The 21,871-nt window shown below is 44.4% G+C and overlaps 2 protein-coding genes across 2 annotated transcripts in view; one reads left to right on the top strand and one right to left on the bottom strand.

Moving 5' to 3' along the window:
* Positions 1 to 18,658, top strand: part of waplb (WAPL cohesin release factor b) — a 37,811-nt gene extending 19,153 nt beyond the window's left edge. Inside the window, exons 6-20 of the mRNA XM_049563250.1 lie at positions 3,028 to 3,123; positions 3,243 to 3,413; positions 3,621 to 3,757; positions 3,933 to 4,044; positions 4,548 to 4,799; positions 5,283 to 5,394; positions 5,498 to 5,595; positions 7,657 to 7,733; positions 11,655 to 11,788; positions 12,035 to 12,150; positions 12,386 to 12,559; positions 14,765 to 14,978; positions 15,092 to 15,180; positions 16,240 to 16,335; positions 16,658 to 18,658. Of these exons, the coding sequence (XP_049419207.1) occupies positions 3,028 to 3,123; positions 3,243 to 3,413; positions 3,621 to 3,757; positions 3,933 to 4,044; positions 4,548 to 4,799; positions 5,283 to 5,394; positions 5,498 to 5,595; positions 7,657 to 7,733; positions 11,655 to 11,788; positions 12,035 to 12,150; positions 12,386 to 12,559; positions 14,765 to 14,978; positions 15,092 to 15,180; positions 16,240 to 16,335; positions 16,658 to 16,723 (1,944 nt within the window). The 3' untranslated portion in view covers positions 16,724 to 18,658. The remainder of the gene's footprint in view (positions 1 to 3,027; positions 3,124 to 3,242; positions 3,414 to 3,620; positions 3,758 to 3,932; positions 4,045 to 4,547; positions 4,800 to 5,282; positions 5,395 to 5,497; positions 5,596 to 7,656; positions 7,734 to 11,654; positions 11,789 to 12,034; positions 12,151 to 12,385; positions 12,560 to 14,764; positions 14,979 to 15,091; positions 15,181 to 16,239; positions 16,336 to 16,657) is intronic.
* A 1,237-nt stretch (positions 18,659 to 19,895) lies between these two features.
* On the bottom strand, positions 19,896 to 21,693 carry atoh1c (atonal bHLH transcription factor 1c). The gene has a single exon (XM_049563400.1). It carries the CDS (start codon positions 21,380 to 21,382, stop codon positions 20,750 to 20,752), a length of 633 nt encoding a protein of 210 aa, XP_049419357.1. The 5' UTR covers positions 21,383 to 21,693; the 3' UTR covers positions 19,896 to 20,749.
* Positions 21,694 to 21,871: the final 178 nt, after the last annotated feature.

Consider the following 21,871-nt stretch of genomic DNA (forward strand, 5'->3'; position numbering starts at 1 on the left):
TCACCGTTGTACCAGTCGTGTTTTTTTGTCATCCCACAAAAGATCTGTTCAGTCTGTCCATCATGTTTGTAGGTCAAACTCAGGCTGGGGATTGTTTTCTTATCATACCTCCACACCAACATAGCCGTGGCCCGGAGACATTATGTTCGTAGGTTGTCCATCCGCCCTTCCATTTTCCTGTCCCATCTTTGTGAATGCGATATCTCAAGATTGCCTCAAGAACACCTGAAGGGAATTTCTTCAGTTTGGCACATAATTCACTTGGATTAGGAATAAACGGCCTGCCACAAAGACCAGCTGTCAAATCTTGCGTGTGCAAGGTCTTAACAACAACAACAACAACAACAACAACAACAACAACAATAGAGGAGAAACACGTTCATATACTGTAGACTGTATATTAGTATATGTTTCCTGCCCACATGAGTACTTTGAGGTACTTTTTTTGACTGCTGAATGTCTGGTATGGTGACGTTTGTACCCACCAAGCAGTTTTATCAAAAGACAGTTGATAAATAATCACATTGATGAACTAAATCAATGAGTACATTTACATGGACAGTTTAATTCCCTTTTAATTCTGAATGAAAGAATTTCTGGCACTTGTATACACTCATTCCTCTTTAAGTTCATTCTGGTCTTTCTGCACATGCTCGTTTCCTTGCCCTTCTGGTGCGATGACGTATATAGTGCGCATAGCAACGGGCTGAGATAGAGCAGTCAGACTCGTTGCACTCACCAGTTTCCATTCGCCACGGCACGGTCTTCTATCTCCCTTCTTCGACCTTCTGCCTCCCTTCTCCTCCTCAACAGATGAAGCATTAGCAGAACAAGGTTGTTGTCGTACTGCTGCTTCAAGAATATAAGCAAAACAAGCCTGAAGAAGGCACTAAGAACGGCGTCGTCAAGCATCTTGTTATCCGGAGCGAGGACTACAGTGTTTTCTTCCAGTAAACGTAAACATGTAACATCCGCCCCGCCCCCTATCCAATCAGAAACCTTCCCTGCCCTAAACCTTGCGCAGACCGAATAAAGGCGATTAAACTGATCTCCCGTGTAAACCCTCATTGGGAATGAACATTTCCCATGTAAACTACCTGGAAAGACTTTAATTCCGAATGATTTCATTCAGATTTACTTCATTCTGAATGAGAAACATCATGAAACCGCAGCCAATAACTGAATAGTAAATGATTAAAGTTGTTTTTTAAAAGCTTGTGCGGTCGACTGTGACCAATGAGAAGGCAGTCTGTGGTTAACGCTCACCCCGTGATGCCAAATCAGCAGGAATATGGCCACACTCGTCCACCTTCCTCTTTCACTCTCATCTCTCCCATGCTGCTTAGCGGCAGGTGGGCGGGGCGGGTGTGGTAGGTGTCCGTCTGTGTCATTCAGATTACTGTAGGAGGCTTTTAATTCGGTGTGTTGATGTTCCAGCACAGCGAAGCTCATCCCCAAACTCCTCTTTTGTCTCTGCTTATTAACCCTGTGGTGCAGAATCCCCCGCCCCACACCTCCTCCACCACTCTGCTCTTCAGCCAACTCTCTTTTCTTTCTCTCCGTCCTGCCCGTCCCTCTTTTGTCTTTCATTATGAACGCCCCGGCAACCACCAACCACAGGTTTGGCAAAAATATATCAAGAGGACAGGAGACGAGCCAAGGATGAAAGGATGAGGGTGGATGTGTTTTTATAAGTGTGTGTGTGTGTGTGTGTGTGTGTGTGTGTTTCCTGCTGTTTGATCAGTGCTGGCGGACTCTCACCAGTTTAATATGCGTCCAGTTCTCCTGTTTTCGTTCACCTCTTTCTGCTTCTCCTTCAGTTTCTTCTTCTTCCTCTTTGCAGCTGCGTTTATCTCCAATCTTGTTTCTGCTTTCTTCATCTTCGCTCTTATCATGCTTATCAAGTTCACGAGAACTGACTGAAAATACTGTTAGATTGTGAAATGAGGTGTGTTGTAATGTGGACACACACTGACCACTTTTATTGTAGTTTGTGTTTAAATAGAAAACTGTGGAGAGAGCACATTCTGTTAACACGAGACCTGTAAGGCGTCATACAAAAAGAAGTAATACTTCAAGCCAAAAACATTACGTGTTCAACTTCTCAAATGTTATTTCTGACTACAAAAGAATTAATTTTTCATCTTCTAGTCAGTGTTCTATTTGATAAAGTAAATATGCTCAGGTTTTGACAACTGCCAGTTAAACAGCTGAATTCCACAATGCAGAGATGTCACTCACTGGGAAACAAGTTTGTTGACTTCAGATTAAAAAGTCAGAGATTAATCTGCAATAAAAGATCATTAGCATTAAAATGGAATCAAATAAACTTCACAAAACGACAGAGATTGAAAAAAAAGAAGTGGATTCAAACGTAGCCCGGTCGAAGTTAACTGTAGAGGAGTCTTGATATAAATTAGATCATCTGCTCTGACTGTCATGGCTTCATCTCTGAGAGGGATCCTGAGTTCAAGGCAGAGCTCGAGATGGTTAGCTTTGTTTTCAGAAACCAGTCACCCATTAACCTGTAACTAACCAGTTAATTAAAAAAAAAAATGAACGCAAAATGATGTGAAATACAAGAGGCCTTATCTTTCAGTCAGGTGCTCCAATGACTCCGTGAGCTTTAGTGCGTAATTTCAAAGTGCTATTCATTTAGAGGAGATGACATTTTAATTTTTTGTGATATAAATTTGTGAATAAATGTTTTGTCTTTGATTTTATTTATTTATGTCACAAGGTGTGTCTGATGTTAAGTTGTCACCTTCCTGTACACATCTTCCGTTTTCACTGGTGTAAATTACAACCCCAAATGTAAAGCCCCTTTTGATGGCTTACTGATAGCAGACAAAACAGAAAACAATAATCTACAGGGTGATTTCCTGAACTTAAACTCCTAAATGACCCGCCAGTGTTTATTATAGACAGTTAAAACATGTAGTTGTGTTTCAGTCTTCTCGAGACATTTGTACATGTGTACTTCCTGTCTAACTGATGATACATCTGGCTTTTGTGCTCATGTTACAGTCTCCCACCAAAGCTGTGTACAACGCCAGACACTGGACGTTGGAGAGTGAAGAGGAGCCCCCTCCATCTTTCTTCTCACGATCACAGGCAGCTGCTGTAAGTTCTCAGAACTTGGTGTTACAGATGACTTCGCTCAGTACCAAAAAAGTATTTATGTTCCATATGCAGCCCTGTGTCTAAACCCATTTCACATCAACCCTCCTCCATTTGACCAGGCGCCGGTCTCAGCAGGAGGATCCAGTAAGGAGTCCCCTGACGCTCAGAAAGACGACAGCGTTTTTAAGGCTCCTCCCCCTCCTCCCAAGGTCACCAAGTGTGTCACCCTGCCCACAGATCTCTACCAGGATGCCGTCACTGCACTCAAATGCCGCAAAGAGCACAAGGAGGTACACAGGAATGTTTAACTTGACAGCAGTTTTATTCATTCCACTTAATAAATTTTCTTTCAGCCTGCAGAGTTACTGTAGAATCGCCTGTATAGTCCTCCCTCTCCCACATCCCTGTCACTCTATTAACTACTGTTAAAATAAGAGGAAAGGGAGTTTCTAAAAAAGGTATTTTTTCACTCATTCCCCCGTCCCTGTGTTTTCCAGCTGTATACAGTCGTCCAGCATGTGAAGCACTTCAATGACGTGGTGGAGTTTGGAGAGAACCAGGAGTTCACTGATGACTTTGAGTATCTGGCTACTGGTCTGAAGAGTGGACAACCTCTCAACACACGCTGCCTCAGGTAAGACACCGGCACGCCCTCCCCGTGCACTGCTGCTGTGGTCAACGCTTGGCTCATTACATTGTTTTACTTTTACGCATTCAGCTGAGTTACACCTCTTTTCTAAAGTAGCATAAAAGGTTATATTCTTTCCACCATTTGCTGATGTCATGTGTGTGTGTTTGTGTTTCTGCAGTGTGATCAGCCTGGCTACACGCTGTGCCATGCCCGGCTTCAGGATGCACCTCAGGGCCAGAGGGAAGGTGGCTCAGGTCTTTAAAACGCTCAACGACGCCCCACAGCACCCGGTAAGGATCTGTCAGTACACATGAACCAAACACACACAGTTCATTTTGCTACAGATGGAATGAGACACAGTAATGAGCAGATATCGTGGAAGTATTATGGTTATTTTTGATTATTTATTTATTATTTTATCAGTCATGACTGCTGCAATTAACCTTCTCCTACTGAATGGATTGAAGTCCCCAAAACTGGAGAGGCGACTGGTCCCTGTCAAGTTGTTGCGCAGTGTCATTAGACTTAAAAATAGATTATAGATCGGTAAAATTCCGCCCCAGGCGATGATGGGAGTTTGAAGGAATTAATATGCTGTCTGTGGTCACTAGGCCTGTCTCAATATTTACATTATCGACCTATTGTTCGGTATATGGACATGACATTGATCATTTTGCCGACCTCGATTCTGCCCGTTGTCACAAAGCTGTAGAAGTTCAGCGTGTGTGTGAGTGACACAGCCGTGAGAAATGTCTGAAGTGGATTTCTGAAACGATGTCGTTTTGTTCTGCAGAATCTGGCTCTGTGTACGGCGTCACTGATGTACATCCTCAGTAGAGACCGGCTGAACATGGATCTGGACCGATCGTGTCTGGACCTGATGATCCGGCTGCTGGAGCTGGACCAGGACCAGGGGGGCGGGGCCGGGACGGGGACAGACCCCACGGCTCAGTTCAGCGCCCGAGAAATCGCCAAGATGAAGGAGAAGATCAGGAAGCTCTGCGACACCGTGCACAACAAGCACCTGGACCTGCAGAACATAACGGTACTGAGCGCATCCTGTGACTAACATGGGGTTTGAGTTCTGTGTCAGTCTGCATCACTCTGGATCGTTTAGTTCCATTTCACTCAGAGTTTCCTGCAGAACTGAAACAGCATTTAGAGCGTTCCACCTCTCCACTGAAACCTCTGACTAATGATATCCCTCAGTCAGGTTGACTCACAGCCACCCACACGTGTCAAGATATTTCGAGCAGCTGAAGATCGTTTGCGATGTAAAACATCTACAGTAAATATCAGGGTTTGGTGTCAGTCTCTTACAATCAAAGAGGGAAGGTGCTGTAGAGCCGTCATTTCATACCATCAGTCTGAAATCTGAGAGAATATATTCAGCTTCTAGAAACCAACCCAGAATGCACTGCAGCGGTGTCATCACACAGTCACTGGAATGTGCACAACATCAAAGACTGAGATGTGACATGTTTATAGATTGAAGCTGACCTCTTTTGTCCCTCCTCTCTCCCTGTAGACGGGTCATCTAGCCATGGAGACGTTACTGTCTCTGACTTCAAAGCGAGCGGGAGACTGGTTCAAAGAGGAGCTGCGGCTACTGGGAGGACTGGATCACATAGTAGATAAAGGTTAACGATATTTTTATTGATTTCTATGGACTCAGAATAAATATTGATGCCGATGCCCCTGGTTTCTGATTCTGACTCCCTCTCCGTCTTCCTCCCTCCACAGTGAAGGAGTGTGTTGATAACTTAAACCAGGAGGATGAGAAGGAGAAGATGATGTCGTCTCTGTGGGGAGCTGAGAGGTGTTTACGGGTGCTGGAGAGTGTAAGTGCCGCATGGACCAACGACCCAGAAGCCCTCTCTTTACACAAAGGATGAGTTATAGTTGAAAGTGTGAAATGAAGCGTGTGGAAAACCTTGTTTATGTTTTGGAATTGCATCCTGTTTCCTCCGGGACTGTTCAGAGGCCTGTGCTACGAAGCCAGTTCACCTTACCCAGTATATCTTTTCATTATCTGGTTTGACTTGGTTGTTAATGGCCAGGTCACATCATCAGAACCGTGAATGAAGTACTTCATATCATATGAGCTGAAAGAGTATCAAAAGTGTCTGTGAGACAGTAAAACGTCAGTGGTGTGGGATGTAAACAGTACTCTGGAAAATGTACAAACATTGAGAATACTATCCAAAAATTCATCGTCGGCCGAGACTTAAATTACCTGTAGGTATCACTGAGCTCTGTGTGGCATTAGTATAGAGGTTCTTTTTTGCTGTGTAGTTGGATGATGATGAAACTTCTCTGAATATGTCACATAAACACTTTAAAGTAACACCAGACTGTTTCTGGAGTAAAGGCTGGAAAAGTAATTAATGACTAATGAGATCCTATCTTTTTGGGCACCCACTAGCTCACCTGATAGAGCAGGCGCCCCATGTTTAAAAGCTGGGTCCTTGCTGCAGCAGCCGCGGTTTCAATTCCAACCCACGGCCCCTTGCTACGTCTCATCCGCCCCCCCCAAGCTGTAGCTGTCATATCAAATGAAGGCAAAAAGCCCCAAAAATAAAAATAGCAACACTGTCACTGCTGACTAAAATAAAGTTTGCAGAATTTCAAATTCTGCTGAAATCATCTCGGTTTGTTAGAAGCTCTGTTTTAAACCAGTGGAAATAAAGCCCTGGAACAATGAAATGATTCTCCTGACCTAGAACAGCATACAGACTCCTCTTTTTTACCCGAGACATTTTTTTCTTCAGTGATCTGATTGGTTAGAGGTCCTGTGATCTGACACTCAGGTTAGCTGTTCAGCATCAGTTGCCATGGTTATTTATCCCGGTAAAAAGAGAATTAGCTTCGTAGTACTTAAAACTGAGTTATTAACCCTGAAGTTTCGTCACTAACTCCAAATCCTACTTCGTAGTTCAGGCCTCTGCTCCAGCTGGGTCGGTTCAGGTACAGGTCTGTCATTTTTTAAAAATTATTTTCAGGTTCACGTTGATGAATCGCAGGTTTGTTTGAAGGCAGGTGCAATTTTTTGGATCTATAAGTATCCACTGCCACAAACAACTCCGGAGCTGCAACAAAAAGTCAATTAGTTGATTCTTTGATCGACAGAAACATAATTGGCAACTATTCTGATAATCAGTTAATCATTTTCAAGCAAGAAAAGCTAAAACTGTGATTCTTCCAGGTTCTCTTCTTTCTGTGGTTTGACGTTATAGCAGTTTAGTATATTTGAGACATTTGATGAAGTCACCTTTGGCTCTAGGGCATTGAAGGAAGCTTTTCTCAATTTATCAGTAGTTGGAGAAAATAGCATACTAATCAGTGACATACATAACATACAAACATAATTGTTAATTATAGCACTAAACAACACAAATTCTTGTAACGCTGGGTTCATACTGGATTCGAATGCTCCACGATGCAGAGCCTCACAGCCGGCTCGCAATGTGCAGCAATAGTTTTGGCATCTTGTGTATTTTTTACTTGAGCCACGAGCAAATCTGGGAAGAGGTCACAGTGATAATCTGAACGTCCAGGTGAGTTCACAGGACAGTGACATTGATTAGGGCACCTCCACATCCAGTGTGAACAAGACGTAACCTTGGACCCAAACCAACACGTGCAAAATGCCACAAACAAGTGAAAAACTGATCCACTGACAATTGAGAGTTGAGTGATAAAATGTCTAATGAATGATTGTTGTATATGTTTGTGCTTTTATTTATTGAACTGGGAGCTGTAAACTGAATTGCCCACATGGCATAAATAAAGTTTTCTGAACTGAACTGAACTGAAATAATCCTAAAAGTAAGATGTGGAACAAAACCTGCTTTCTGAGGAAGAAAGTCATTGTGTCTGTGTTTGTGTTTGTGTACGTGCAGGTGACGGTCCACAACCCCGAGAACCAGAGCTACCTGATCGCCTACAAAGACTCATCACTCATCGTTTCTTCTGCGAAGTGAGCACGCACACACAAACAAACAAACACACACTCTGTGTCACTGTGTGTCTGAAAGTGTTGAACATGAAAGTGTGTGACTCCAGTCAGACAGGATCCAGCATGACTTTGTATTGACGGATATGATCAACACAGCACTGCTGGAATACTGAATAACTTTTCATCACCCTACTCTTCATCATCTTGTCGTGTCTTTTCACTGGAGAAGTTTAGTGTCCACTGATGGTCAAAAGGTGTCTTCAAAGTTCAGAAGAAACAGCGTTTGGAGAGTACCTGGCGTCAGTATTGTGACGTGTTTCAGAGTGAAACTGGCGGATGGGATAAAGTGTTGGGAGGAATTTAATTTGATTGTGTAAAACTGGTCGTGTCATAACAGTGAGGACCTAAAAGTTTTTGGCATGGTGTCCTAACTGTATGTGAGCGTCACACTGTGTTACATCGGGCGCTCTCTGTCCACACTGGATCTGTTAAATATAGAAATCCATCTCGTCAGGTAACCTCACCCCCAGCAGGTGTCATCTCAGAGTAACTACTGTAAAGATGGATGAGTACGTACCTCCTTATTTTTCATACTCACAACAATACTGTTGTGGGTAACTTACACATATCACTGTTGTAGCTCCCAGACTGCACCGTACCACCATCTCCACTTTGTAAAACAAGCTCTGCTGAACGTCCCACACAATTCGTTCATCTTCCTGACGATCTCCCTCCAGCCAGATGCTAACTTATTTAGGATTTTTTTTTTCTGAAATAAGGAGGAGGTATCCTGGAGGTAATGACATGCTCTAAAAGGGTTAAAAAGGCATTTTTCATTTCATCTCAACTTCAAGATTATTCTCGAGGACACACAGAATAGTTGTAGTATGAAAATGTACACATACAAAGATGCAGAACACATCAGAAACCTTCAGAAACTCAGATTGACTCAACTGTGCAACTGGACTGTATGACTGTGTATCTTTATAATTCTGTGTTTGTGTGTGTGTGTTTGCACCAGTCTGACTCAGTATGCCTGATGGTTATTATGTGTGGCATTATCAGGGTTTTGTTGTTCAATTTCCTGGTCATGACATCCTGTCAGTCAGAGCTCTGACCTCTGACTGTGACCCTCCATCAGCAGAGAGACAAAGAGGGGGAGGGGGAGTTGCTTGTTCTCCTTCTTTTTCGTTGTTTCTGAACTCGAGTGTTTCCAGCACATGTTGGTATTTTTGTCTCGGCTAGCAGGTGATCGAAATCTTGGCTTTGACAGCAGCCTTAAGCTCATCTGTAACGTTGGGTCTGGTGTCTCATCTTCCTTTTGACCCCATTGATCAATCAAGCACAGTAATACCAGACCAGCATCTCCATAGATCTCCTGGTAGACTGCTGGGGTGACTTTGGACTTGATAAAACACAGTGCACCAACACCACATGGCACCCCAAATCATCTCTTGGCTTCAAGCAACTTGGATTCTGTGCCTCTCCACTCTTCCTCCAGACTCTGGGACCTTGAGTTCCAAATGAAATGCAAAATTTACTTTCATGTGAAAAGAGGACTTTGGACCTCTGAGCAACCGTCCAGTTGTGTTTCTCCTTACCCCAGGTAAGATGCTTCTGGTGTTGTCTCTGGTTCGGGAGTTGTCTGACACTTATAGCCCACTTCCTGGACACTGACTCCATCCTCCGCTCCTTGTGAAGCTCCCCAAGTTCTTGTATCGGCTTTGCTTGACAATCCTGTCAAGGCTGGGGTCATCCCTGTTGCCTGTGCACACTTTTTCCATCCAGTCAACTTTCTGCGGCTTACCATTCTCAAGGAAGGTGTCAGTGAGTGTCTCCTGGGCAGCTGTGAAGTCAGCGGTCCTCCCCATGATTGTGGTTGTGTGTACAGAACCAAACAGAGATTAAAGGCTCAGGAAACCTTTGTTTTGAGTTAATTAGCTGATGTGAGCTCTTCTCAGGACTGTGTGAGTCTAGCATATATATAATTTTCACTTTATGTAAAATAACTAACAAGGAATATTGAACTTTTTCCACGATATTCTAATTTTTTGAGAGGCACCTGTGTGTCAGCTGATGAGGAACAACTTACAGAAATTCTGTCTCATACAGATTTTGTCGTTAATGTGTTTTCTGTTAAAAATCAAAATATCTCAAATATGATTATCGGCCTCATAAATACAGAATCAGTCTTTACCTTCTCACTCCTCCTCCTTCACCCTGTGTGTGACCGGACCTTTGTCCCCTACAGAGTGGGGGGGGGTGAAGATGAGGATGAAGGCTAAGTGGGTCAACAAAGAGCTGCTGTTTCAGAGGGTGACACAGGCCTCAGTCTGAGCGTTCAGCTGTCCTCGCTGTTAACTCAATTAACCCCAAATCCCCGGGGTGAACGAGAGAGCACTGCCACCTAAACTCTACACACACACACACACACACACACACACACACACACACACACACACAGAGTGTATTCACGTAACCTTTGCTTGAGTTGACTCCAAGTCTTCCTCCTATCATTTACTCTTTCCCTCCTCTTTCATCACTGATCCGTCTCCCTCCTCTGTGTCCTCGTCTTTGTCACTTTACCCGCTGCGCTCATTGTTTCAACCCAACCTCACCCCTCTGCCTCTCGGAGTGTTTCAGCTGTCCGCAGGACTAATTCAATAATCCCCCAAACCAGCCTTTTAGGCAGCAAACACTCGCACACACAAAAGTCCTATTGCTCAGTGACTGTCCTCATCTGCGTCCGAGCAGGAACAAAAACTTTTCTTGACACACAAAGCTCTGGTGTTTTTGCAGCTCAGGCCGTACTCCTGGTGCACAGTGGACGCAGAAGCACCGTGAAGCACACAGATTGTCCATGCGGTGCTGCCCGTTTCCTCTCGGCGTCCATGTTAACCAGTCGGGCTGTTCACACAGGATGCGCTGTGTCCCGGAGCTCTGCGGTCTGAGCTCTGTGGCCCAAGCTCTGACGTCTGGGCTCCACAGCTGGCCCGTGACTGTTTCAGCGTCTGGTCTACATTTTCTGCAAGTGAAAAATGACATCATACCCCGAATGTGTCTCCTGTTTTCATATCCGTCATCTCTTAACTGTCACTTTGTCCCATCCTGTCTTACTGTCGCCCTCCATAGGACACATTCAGTTCTATAGTGACAACCCTCTTTTCTTTTTCTTTTCTCTTTGTCTTTTCTTTATTTCCTTCCTCTCACTCCGTCCTGGTGTTCAGACTCTGCTTCTGCTTTCTGTTCAGGCACCGCTGTCATTAGATTTAATCTAGTTATTTACATCAGGCGGCTGACCTGCTTCACCCCCACTTCTGCTGCTGCAGCCGGCCTGTGTGTATGCGTGTGTGTGTGTGTTTCTCTGAATGCTGCTCTGTTTTATGATGGAGTAGAAAAGGAAAGAGGAGAGTCGAGTTGAGATCAACGCAGGCCTTTGGTCAGATACTGAATTGGTGACACTAATCTTGAAACTGTGCTGATTGTATAGATCTTCTTTGTGTGAAGCATCCATGTTTTAGACTTTGTTTTTTCTTTGCAGCAACATCCATATTTGAAGCATGAGTCTGGGCAGACATGGGTGTAAACTGTAACTGCAACTTGACAGTTTCACAGGGGACACAACTGCCAGGGGGGAGTTCCAGTTCTGATTATTAGTGGAGTATTAGGGTCCGTATAAATGCACCTAATGTCTTGTCTTGCAGCTGGCTTTAAATTGGAGCTTCATATAAAGGGAGTTTTTGTTAAAAACAAAAATAAAAGTTCTTTAAAGGTATTTTGGATCCTCCATCTTGTTTTTCATGTTGTCAGTGTGCATCACTTTGATCCAGACACACTGGAAATGTTTTAGATTTTAGTACAGAATGCTGTTTTTAACTGTTTTCCTATTTTTCCTATCTGTCCGTCTGTCTGTCTGTCTCTCTCTGTCCATCTGTCTCTCAGGGCATTGAGGAGGTGTGAGGAGATGATCCAGCGTTACAGCAGGGAGCTGAACTCAGACGCAGCCGTAGGGAAAGCAGTGGAGGACTGTATGAGGGCCATTATAGGCGTCCTGCTCAACCTGACGCACGACAACGGTTAGCAAACACACACACACACACACACACACACACACAGATTAAAAACACACTTTACTGCAGCTGGTTGTTGGCACATAAACATGTTTACAGGAGTTTAACTGGAAACTAAAAGGTTGATGAATTGATTTAGTGGGAGTCATTGAATTATTACAAACGGCTGGCCTGTGATTGATTACAGTACGTATCTTTCTCTTTATGTGTTAACCTGTGTGTGTTATTGTGTTAATGTGTGTGTGTGTGCAGAGTGGGGCAGTACGAAGACCGGAGAGCAGGAGGATTTAATAATGACAGCTCTGAACTGTGTTCTCAAAGTACCTCAGTATCTTCCACAAGAGCAGCGGTTCGACATCCGGGTACTGGTGAGTCTCACACACTCACACACACACACGGGAATAACAATATGTGTCCTCAAAGTTCCTGCTGGAGGATGAAGGGGTGTATAATTTAAAACTTTGACACTGTCCGTCAGCCAAACGTGCTCAGAATCTGTGAAACACTAACTGTTACAGAAGGACGGACCCTTTGTCACACTGTTAGTGAGGTCGCTGCTGTGTTACATGAATAACTCTGTGACTGTGTGTGTGTGGCGTTCAGGGTCTGGGCCTGCTGATCAACCTGGTGGAGTACAGTGCCAGGAACAAGTACTGTCTGATGGAGATGGAGATGGAGGGAGGTCAGGGTCCCTGCGACTCCACCGTCCTGCTGAACCCTCAGCACCAGGACATCACCAGCAGCGGCCCGCTGAGCGCTATCGCGGCTCTTGTACAGGTACGCTCCAGCTCAGCATGTGTGTGTGTTTTGTCATGTAAATGTCTTTTTGCCTTTGCTTGCCCAGCCTCCACTGGTTAGTAACATTAGCCTGGGCCGCTCTGTACTGCGCACCACCCAGGTTGGGTTGGAGCTTATGTTAGCTAGCTAGCAGCACCGCTTAGGCTTTGGCGCTATCCATTTATTCACACGCAAATACCCTCACAACATTTTAAATATATGACGGTGAACTGAAGAGCAGTAAAGTTAACCTGTACACCGACATTTTCTCAGTTGTTACCAGACTAACAGTTAATGTTTGACATCCATCAGTTACAGTAATCTTCTGTGGATAACTGTCCCTGTAATGTAACACTGTGGCAATTCTGTAGCTGTTAACGTAACGTAGCTCTGCTGTGCACCAATATGTGACAACAGTTGTCACCATCACGTACGTTTCTTCTTCTTCTGTCTGAAAAGAGTTTGAATCTTTGAGTTTGAATTATATATGTAGTAAGTGAAAAATTGCATTGTGACAGTGTGGTTGAACGTTCGGCTCATGACTCCCAAAGTTTCCATACCTCCAATCCTCCCACTTTAAATTATTCTGCATTGCTGGACATTTTATTGTGGGTCCTTGAAAAATCTGGGAAAAAAATCTGAAATTTTGTCCATGAAAATGTCTGAAACGTAAAGATACTGAGAGCCCTCCATTCTCATATCCAGCGGCAGCGACTTCCCCAGTTTAGGGACATAAAAACTGAAGACACTCACTGCTACTTTTATGTGACATGGATTTACAATTTTTGTCAGAATAGTCGTTGAAAACACGGAAAGAAACAGCAAACTTAACATTTGAGAAGCGAGAAAACAGGAATGTTTGGTCTTTGTGCTTCATAGATGACTTAACAAGTCAGCAATTATCAGATAAGTTGAGCTCCTAATGTTCAGTTGATGGCGTAATCCATTAATTTACTTATCACATTAGTCCTTCTTCGGGTAGAGCAGGCAATGACCAGTGAACCAGCTGTTGTAGTTTTCAGTAATGTAATATCTAGTTACTGTAGGTTTGGTTCTGAGATATCTGTCTGCCTCCACCCCAAAATTATGGAGGTGAGTTTAATTTCACAGCCCTGAAGACATCTGTCCACACAAGCAGCATCGGATCAGTGAAAGCATCATTTACATGTTAGACTGTAAATTAATAGTGGTGTTATTCTGGGTGCTCACGATTCGTCTCGTCAGTGTTTTGCTCCGTACTGCTGTGGCGGCTCCGTTTCCCATGAGCACCATTAAAGCTTCATTTAAATCGAATCATCCCGTGTAATCGGATTTGGCTGATGGTGTTCCAGCGAGGTCAACAGAGGAGTCAGCAGCAGCAGCAGCAGCAGCCTGATGACATACAGACAGTAACAAGACACAAGAGAGGAGAGGTGGAAATGATTTCTTGTAAAAGCAAAATAGTCAGGAACAGATACACAGACAGGATGTGACTTCTTCAGTCATTTCTAAGAGTAAAAAAAGATGGAGTGAGCTCTGACTTCAAGCTTCAAGAAATGACTTTAAACACATTAAATGTTGAAGTGAAAGAGTAACTTCAGTATTTTTAACCTGGACTCAACTTTCGCTTGGTTTTTGTCTAAGTGACTGATGGGAGCAACAATTTTTAAAGATCTGTTTTTAAAGATTCCACTGCTGTCTGTCCACTAACAGTGTTTGTTTTTGTCACTGACAGGCTCAGATTGTTATTCTAAGTGTCTGACAACATCATGAAAGGATCCCGACAGAGATAGAGCTTTGTGTTAAAGAGTAAGATCCTTTTTGTTTAACCAGAAACAGCCCTGAAAAACAAACAAAAAGGATCTAACTCTTTAACACAAAGCTCTATCTCTGTAGGGATTCTTTCCATAATGTTGTTAGACTCTTAAAAAAATAACCTGAGCCTGTCAGTGACAAAAACAAACAGTTTTGGCAGACGCACGTGACGATGCTCAGTTGCCTGCAGGGATTACTTTGCAGCTGGTTCCCGCAGTTATACTTTAAGCCGGCACAGCTGCTTGAAAGATTTCACTGAGTATAATAAAACTGTAAAGTCAAGTGTTTGTGAAGCACCTTTCAAACAAGTCCATCAAAGCAGAATATAATGGAAAAAACCCAGACAGTAACATAAACAGGAATTCAGATTCGCTAACAGTTAACATCCGTCTTTGTGTTCGTCGTCCTCAGCTGTTTCTCCAGCGGGAACGGGCCGCCATCCTGGCTGAGGCGCAGACAGATGACCTCATCAAGGAGGCGCCGAAGCCTGCACTGGACCAGAGCGGGGAGTGGCAGGAGACAGGCGGGGAGATCCAGTGGGTCGCCAACGACAACAACACCGACAAACAGGAGGATGAAAAGAAGGAGAAGGACGAGGAGGACGAGGAGCTGGACCTCAACAAAGGTAAAGCCACGCTGTTTTTTTTTTTTGTTTTCTTTGGGGTTTTTTTGTCTAAATTCAAGATTAAAAAGCATGATACCTGAACATGGTTCTTCCTTCCTCATCCTCCTCCTCAGCTCTGCAGCACGCAGGGAAGCACATGGAGGACAGCATCGTGGCCTCCTACACAGCACTGCTGCTGGGCTGCCTGTGTCAGGGGAGCCCGGTGAGTGACACACACACACACACACACACACACACACACACACACACAACACCAGAGATGGCAGATATAGAAGCGATGCACTGAGTGCATCTGCAGCTGAAAATAAATGTAATAGTGATAGAAGCTGAAAAATAACTAGTAGCAGGAGGAGTTTAATATTTTGTACCCTCACGGTGCTCCTTCCCTGTTCCTCCTCAGTTTTAGGTTGTTTATCAGACAGACTTCTCCTGTAGATCAAAGCTGGTGTTCTGAATTGTAGTTGGGGTGCCTCTGGTTTCTTTAGGCCAACACAGTCAGCTTCAGCCTGGCTCATAGCTGGTAAGATCTTCAGCAACTCTGCGGTGAACAACAGTCGAGAGACAAGCAGTGAAAGCGTTGCATTAAACAGATACTTTATTCCATCTGTGCAGCCAACGCAGAACACGGCTCCTTTTAAAGATGCTGTACTGGACCCAGAAGTTACATGGCACTGGGCCTGATTATGGTACTTTTCTAATCAAAAACACACACAGGAGAGTCTCACTTCCCGTAGATTGCGTCACGGACACATGTAACCTGTCTTAAAGGGGAAAGCTTGGCCGGTAGCATCAGTCATGGAAAATGAGAACCGTGAGAGTTTTCCTTTTGTATCAGGCAGTAAAAAAGTTGTCGTATCACATGTGTGAGTTAATTTGCCGTACTTGACATTGCACAGCCTGCGATGCAGTTGTTGCTCACACACATTGCTGCAACCATGTATTGTGCTGCTGCCACAGAATGAAACCAGTGACCTCTTTGGTTTAATGATACTTCATTATATTTGTAAGCGGGTTTGATCCGCTTCATCCAACTGAATCCTCTACACACACTGGATACACTGCACGCATAAACATGCATTACATTATACCGGTACATATGGAACCTGAGGCGTGCACAGGATCACAGTGTGCACTTATAATTATCAGTGTTTAACTGTAAATAAAACGCACAACACAATCTCATTTAAATGTAATGTCAGTTTTTTGATTCTTAATTTTGTGTGTATCATATTTTCTAACTCTCTCTCTCTCTCTCCACCAGTTGAATGTGACTACTGTGAGAGATAACCTGCCCAAAGGAGATTTCTCCATCATGACAGAAATGCTGAAAAAGTTCCTCAACTTCATGAACCTCACTGTGAGTCGCAGCTCTGATGATACTTAACGTTATCCCATGAGTTATGAGAGGTTTATATCGAGGGTCACTGTGGGGAAGTTTTCTAAAATGACGCTTTACGTAAATTAAAGCTTTTATTAAAGCTGAAAACGATTTGCTTTGGCTTGGTGACTGGAATCCCACCCACTGGCTTCACTTCAGGTAACAGGTGTAACAGGTGTTGGTGATTGATTTGACTGACCAGTGGTCTCTGAAAAACAATAAAGAAAAAGTGTGTGTGTGAATACGATTGTTGTATGCAGACGCAGACGTTTTAACGAAGTGACCTCTCCTCTCTCTGCAGTGTGACGTCGGCACCACAGGACAGAAGTCCATCTCCCGGATCATTGACTATCTGGAGCACTGCTAGAGAGAAGCCTGTCTCACTCTCTCTCTCACACACACACACACACACACACACACACACACACACACCCCACAACCATCTCCTTCATTTTCATCAACGCCATCATCATCACCATCACTTTGTTATTTTCTTCTAACATACACACGTCTTCATCATCATCTTCATCATCATCATCATCTTCATCTTCATCTTCCTCCTCCCTGTGTTGTGACCAGATGTCGCCCTCATCCTCCAGTTAAAGAAGTGCTCTCCTTGTTTTCATCGTGATAACTGATGAGTCTTTTTCCCTGAAATCGACCTGAGATGAACTTAAATTGATTCTGACTTAATGAGGGATGCCCCCCTGCCACACACACACACACACACACACACACACACACACACACACACAGTCACACACACTTATTTTATTTTGCTTTTATTAAAGGTCCAATCCAAGGCAGTATTTTATTTTTTTCCACACGTCCTTTATTTATCAAAGCTGCACCAAATGATGTTTTTTTGGGCGTTTTTAAATCTGGTTTTTAGTTTTGATATACCCCCCCCCACTCCTCAGAGTTTCCCACAGTTCAGCTCTTTTCTCACCTGCCCCCCCACCCCTCTTCATCCTGTGAAAACTGCCCACCTTCGTATCGATTGGTGACAGATTGGAGTGGAGCAGCCATTTTCTGCAGCCTGTCATCAAAGCCTGGCGGCCCTGCGCTCTGCCTCTGGAGCTCATAATTGCCAAAACAACTCAAGTGGTTAAAAAAACAACTACTGACCGAAATAATCGCGTCACACGCTGTGTTGTTCTTCTTCTCTTTTTGCTGCGCTGACCTCTCGACTCTGTCGGAAGGAGGCGGTTTGAGGCAGAGAAATCAAAAGTATCGATCTTTTCTGGCCAAAGAGGACAGAAATAGCGAGTTCAGACCCTGAATTGCAGCTTTTGTGAAGTTAAGGTGGCATTTTAAGGCGGGATGGCCTGTAAATGTTTGCATCAGGTCTGTTTTTAGGTGTTTTCCGTCGGTCTAAAACCAGAAAAGTTCTCTTTTCTTCAACCTCTGCAGCAGACGAGCTGATTTTAAATCGCTTGTTGTTCTTGTTGCCGTCGTCGTAACAGATGCTCTTCCCAGCATGCCGAGCGCGCACAACAGCACACCTGAGACAAACAGAACGATCCTTGAGGTTGTTAAAACTCTCTGGAAACTTTGGACGACTCCCCACCCCCCTCTAAAAGCAGAAACTTTCTCCTTTCATAGAATCGATCGCCCTCTCGCTCGACATCAAAGCTTTGTGTCTCGGCGGGACCCGAGCCCTCCGGACCAGAACCTGTCCTCCTTCAGCTCCTTTCAATTACCGCCCGCGTGCGTGCTCGCCGCTCACAGAAGAGCCTTCAATTAAAGCACAAAGGCAGTGGTGATGCCCCGGTCTGAAAGGTGAAGATGAGCTGCTTGCTGTGGTTTGAAGTGAGCCACCAGCGGAGAGGCTTTCAGAGATCAAGCTGATGCTTTCTTCTTCCTGTTCGGGTTGTTTGTAGCCGCAGAGACTTCAGCTGCAGCCGTTAAATTTTGAGAATTTGTCGTCTTTATGGAAAAATCCTCCTCCGATCCTTTTGTCAGATCCAATCAACTTATTTACAGGAAGCAGTTTTCCGCACTGTGCTGTTTTACATTTCCCTGAGCCTGCGTTCTCGTTCCCAGGATGCATTTCAGCAGAGTGCAGCTGCTGGGAGGGTGAAAACTGTAGAAGTTAGTTTCCTTTCTGGTGGATTTCTGCATGCTGATGGTTGATCAGTCCAACATGGCGACTAACAGAGGAATTCAAATCCTTTCCTTTTCTGTTTTTTAGTGTTTTTAGATGGCTTTATTAAAGATATCAGACTACATGAGGGAGGAGACTGAGACGCAAAATGCAGCAGCTGTTTGTCAAAAGATTCGAGGTGATTTTTCCTTTTTTGCTTTTTTTTTATATTTATGAACCATCGTTTGACGGCGCAGCATTTATTAGGGGTTTGTAAATTGTAACAAATTCTTAATAATGGGTAAAAAGTTGTTTATTTATATAGAAAAATAAAATCTTAGTCTTTGATCAGACTTGCAGACGACATCAGGAGCCTCTGGACCTCATTGTTTTCACTATTTGTGGACGTTTTCGGCCGCTGTTCTTCTTCGAGTTAGCTGCTAATTGCTACTTTTTAAATCTCCCGCTGTGGGTCACACACATAACACGTCTTCAAAATGTCACACCTGACCTGCCCATCTTGACAGCTGTCTGGTTTGCACAGACATTATTTTGGCGCTGTCACCACCTCCGTTCCGGCTCAGATGTGAGACAACTCTGTCCCTCCGTTCCACAGTCGTACCTTATACACAGAGCGGCGAGACAGAATAACAGCGTGACACTCCCGCCTTGAACAGGAAATGTCAAAGGAGCTTTTGTGTCATCTTATGTTGTTTACAGATTTTCCTCACCTGTAGCTGTTTAACATGACATGTAAACTGTAAAATTGATGGATGGCTAATAACTCAATCTCAAGACATCAACAGGTGATTAATTAACCTTTAATAAAGTCACTCGTTACAACTTCTAAACACTTCTTAAAGGCTGCAGTGTGAGGAAGTGACACCAGCTTGCTTTTTCTCCGTCTCGTTTGTCGTGATGAAGACGAGCTGGGAGAGTGAGACGCAGAGGAAGGACGTTAAAGAGATGTTGAATATCAAAAATGGGACTTTATTTAAATAAGAAAAACTTTAAAAATAATCCCTGACACATAAGTTTATCATTTAAAAAAAAACAAAAATGACCGCGTCTGACAAAATCAAAAGGGACGATCTGCTTTTGATGCTTTTGCGAAAAAACAATGTTACATTTATTTATTTATTTTTTTTAAGTTGTCTCCCGACAGCGAAGCGTTCAGGTCAAAGTAATAATTTGTTCCGTTGTTCCGTGTTTGTCCATCAGGGCAGAAAAAATGTTCCCCCAGAGAGTCTCAGACGGCCTGTCACCATTCAGTTTGTTTTTGTCTAAGATAATCCAGGTGGGCAGGATTCAGATTTTTTGATTTGGAAAATTCACGTATGATTGTGTTCTCGTTTAAACACAGATGAGTTTCTTGTATATTTCATCAGCTGTAATTTGTGTCATTGTGCATGTTCATCCCGTTCACTTGCATCTGTCTGTTTCTCTGTGGTCATCACACACACACACACACACACACACACACACACACACACACACACACACACACACACACAGTTTAACCCTCACACTCCTTTTTTTTTAAGTTTACAAGAGCTTTATTCACAGACGTCTGGAAGAATGAATGGAAGAGCTTTTTGTACATAGTTGTTGTACATAGATTGATTTCCTCGTGTAGGAGGAGAGGTTGATGGGTAATTGGGGGGGGTGGGGTCGTGGGTGGGGGTGGGTGGGTTAAATTTAAATTTAGACCGGTAGACTCTACTTTTCTGAATCTGACTCTATTTTTCATTTTCTAAAGCCTTTTCTCCCGTCAGTCAGTCGTGTTGTTGTTTTGGACAGACAGACAGACAGAGAGCTTCTTAACAAGCCAACTGCAGGAAAACTTGATCTTTGTACCAATTTGCAGACTGATGTCTTTGGTTACCTGTACATAATTTTAAAATAATAAAAATTGCTACTTTCAGTATTCCCTGCTCCGTCTGTCTTTTGTCTCATTTCTCAAAATCCTCTGAACTTTGGTCAGATTATCAGAAAACATTTTTGCAGGTTTTTTTTTTCTTTCAGAGGAACTCTGCTACAGACAGTTTGGTCACAGTGGGAAAAAGACTTATTGAATAATAATACAACATCATAAATTCATGGTCTCTGTGCTGCTGCAAGAAACAAATGTTTTCACTCAACAACAGGTCCAGCACTTCTCAGACAGATACAACTCTTTGCCAGTAAATAATGAAAATAATGAAAAATGCACTACAGAAAACAAACAGTGACATTCTTGTAGAAAAAAGTCTCATTTTTAAAAGTTCACTCAGTTTATAAAAGTCATTTGGTCCCGCTGTTTCTCTCTCACATGTCCTCATTATAACTCCTCTGCTTCTCGTCTGTGCGCGCCGGGCCTCCGCTGCTCCTCCCGGTGTGACAGTCCCTGACGGGCCCTGATGGCTCCCCTGCTGCCGCTGTGGTCCCCTGTGAGTGCGGAGCGGGCCCCGGGGCCCGTGGTGCGCGGGTTAGCACCGAAGCTCCGCACGCGCCCTCCTGGAGCAGCTCGCTGAGGGTGGCGATGTAAATCTGCGCCATTTGGAGCGTCTCCGATTTGGAGAGCTTCTTGTCGCTTTCCAGGTTGGGGATGACGCTCCGCAGCCGGTCGAAGGCGACGTTAAGCCCCAGCATCCTCCTCCTCTCCCGGGCGTTGGCGGCGAGGCGTCTCCGTCTCTGCGCCCGCTCCAGAGCGCACTTGTCCGGCTGGAGATAGTGCAGCGCGCCGCCGCTCGGGCCCAGCCGGAGCTCCACGATGGCGCACGGAGCGTCTCGGTGGTCGCAGGCACGTCTGATGCGCTCTGACCCCGCTCGCTCCTGCGCGCGGCTCCGTTGCAGCAGAGCTTGGATGTCGGCGTGGAGAGCCGCCGGGGCCGCGGGGCCGACTCCTCCCTCCGGCTCCACTGAGATGAAAGGCGCGAAGAGACTTTTACTCGGCGGCATCACTTCTCGTCTTCCCCGGAACAAACTTGTTCCAAACACCGTCAACAAAGTAACACACGGTCAACTTTCTCCACTTTGATGCTGAATTTATGGAGATGGGAGCAGCGAGGACGCGCAGTGCGCGCTGCGGGGGCGTGGAGAGGGTCGTGTGCTGCCTAATGAACAGAGCCAAAGTCCGCCGCAGGAGGTCCATTAACCAAGTTCATCAAAAGAGGATTAGAAGCGTCTGAGTGCGCTGCTGTGGGCCGATACATGGAGGCGGCCAAGCAGAGGAGCAGCACGGCCAAGGAGGGGAGGAAGGAAGGACAGATGCGAGGAAGCATCAGAGAAGGTGGTCTGACGGAAAAACTAAAGGAGAATAAATTAAAGCTTCCGCTCAGTTTTACTGAAGAGACGAAGAACATGATGAAAAAATATGTCTCATGCAGCTCTGAAGTTGTTGCAGATGTTTGAAAGTATACAGGCCTTAAAAATACACGTTGAAAAACT

The sequence above is a fragment of the Epinephelus fuscoguttatus genome, linkage group LG20 (assembly GCF_011397635.1).
Source record: "Epinephelus fuscoguttatus linkage group LG20, E.fuscoguttatus.final_Chr_v1".
In the NCBI taxonomy this organism is placed as follows: domain Eukaryota; kingdom Metazoa; phylum Chordata; class Actinopteri; order Perciformes; family Serranidae; genus Epinephelus; species Epinephelus fuscoguttatus.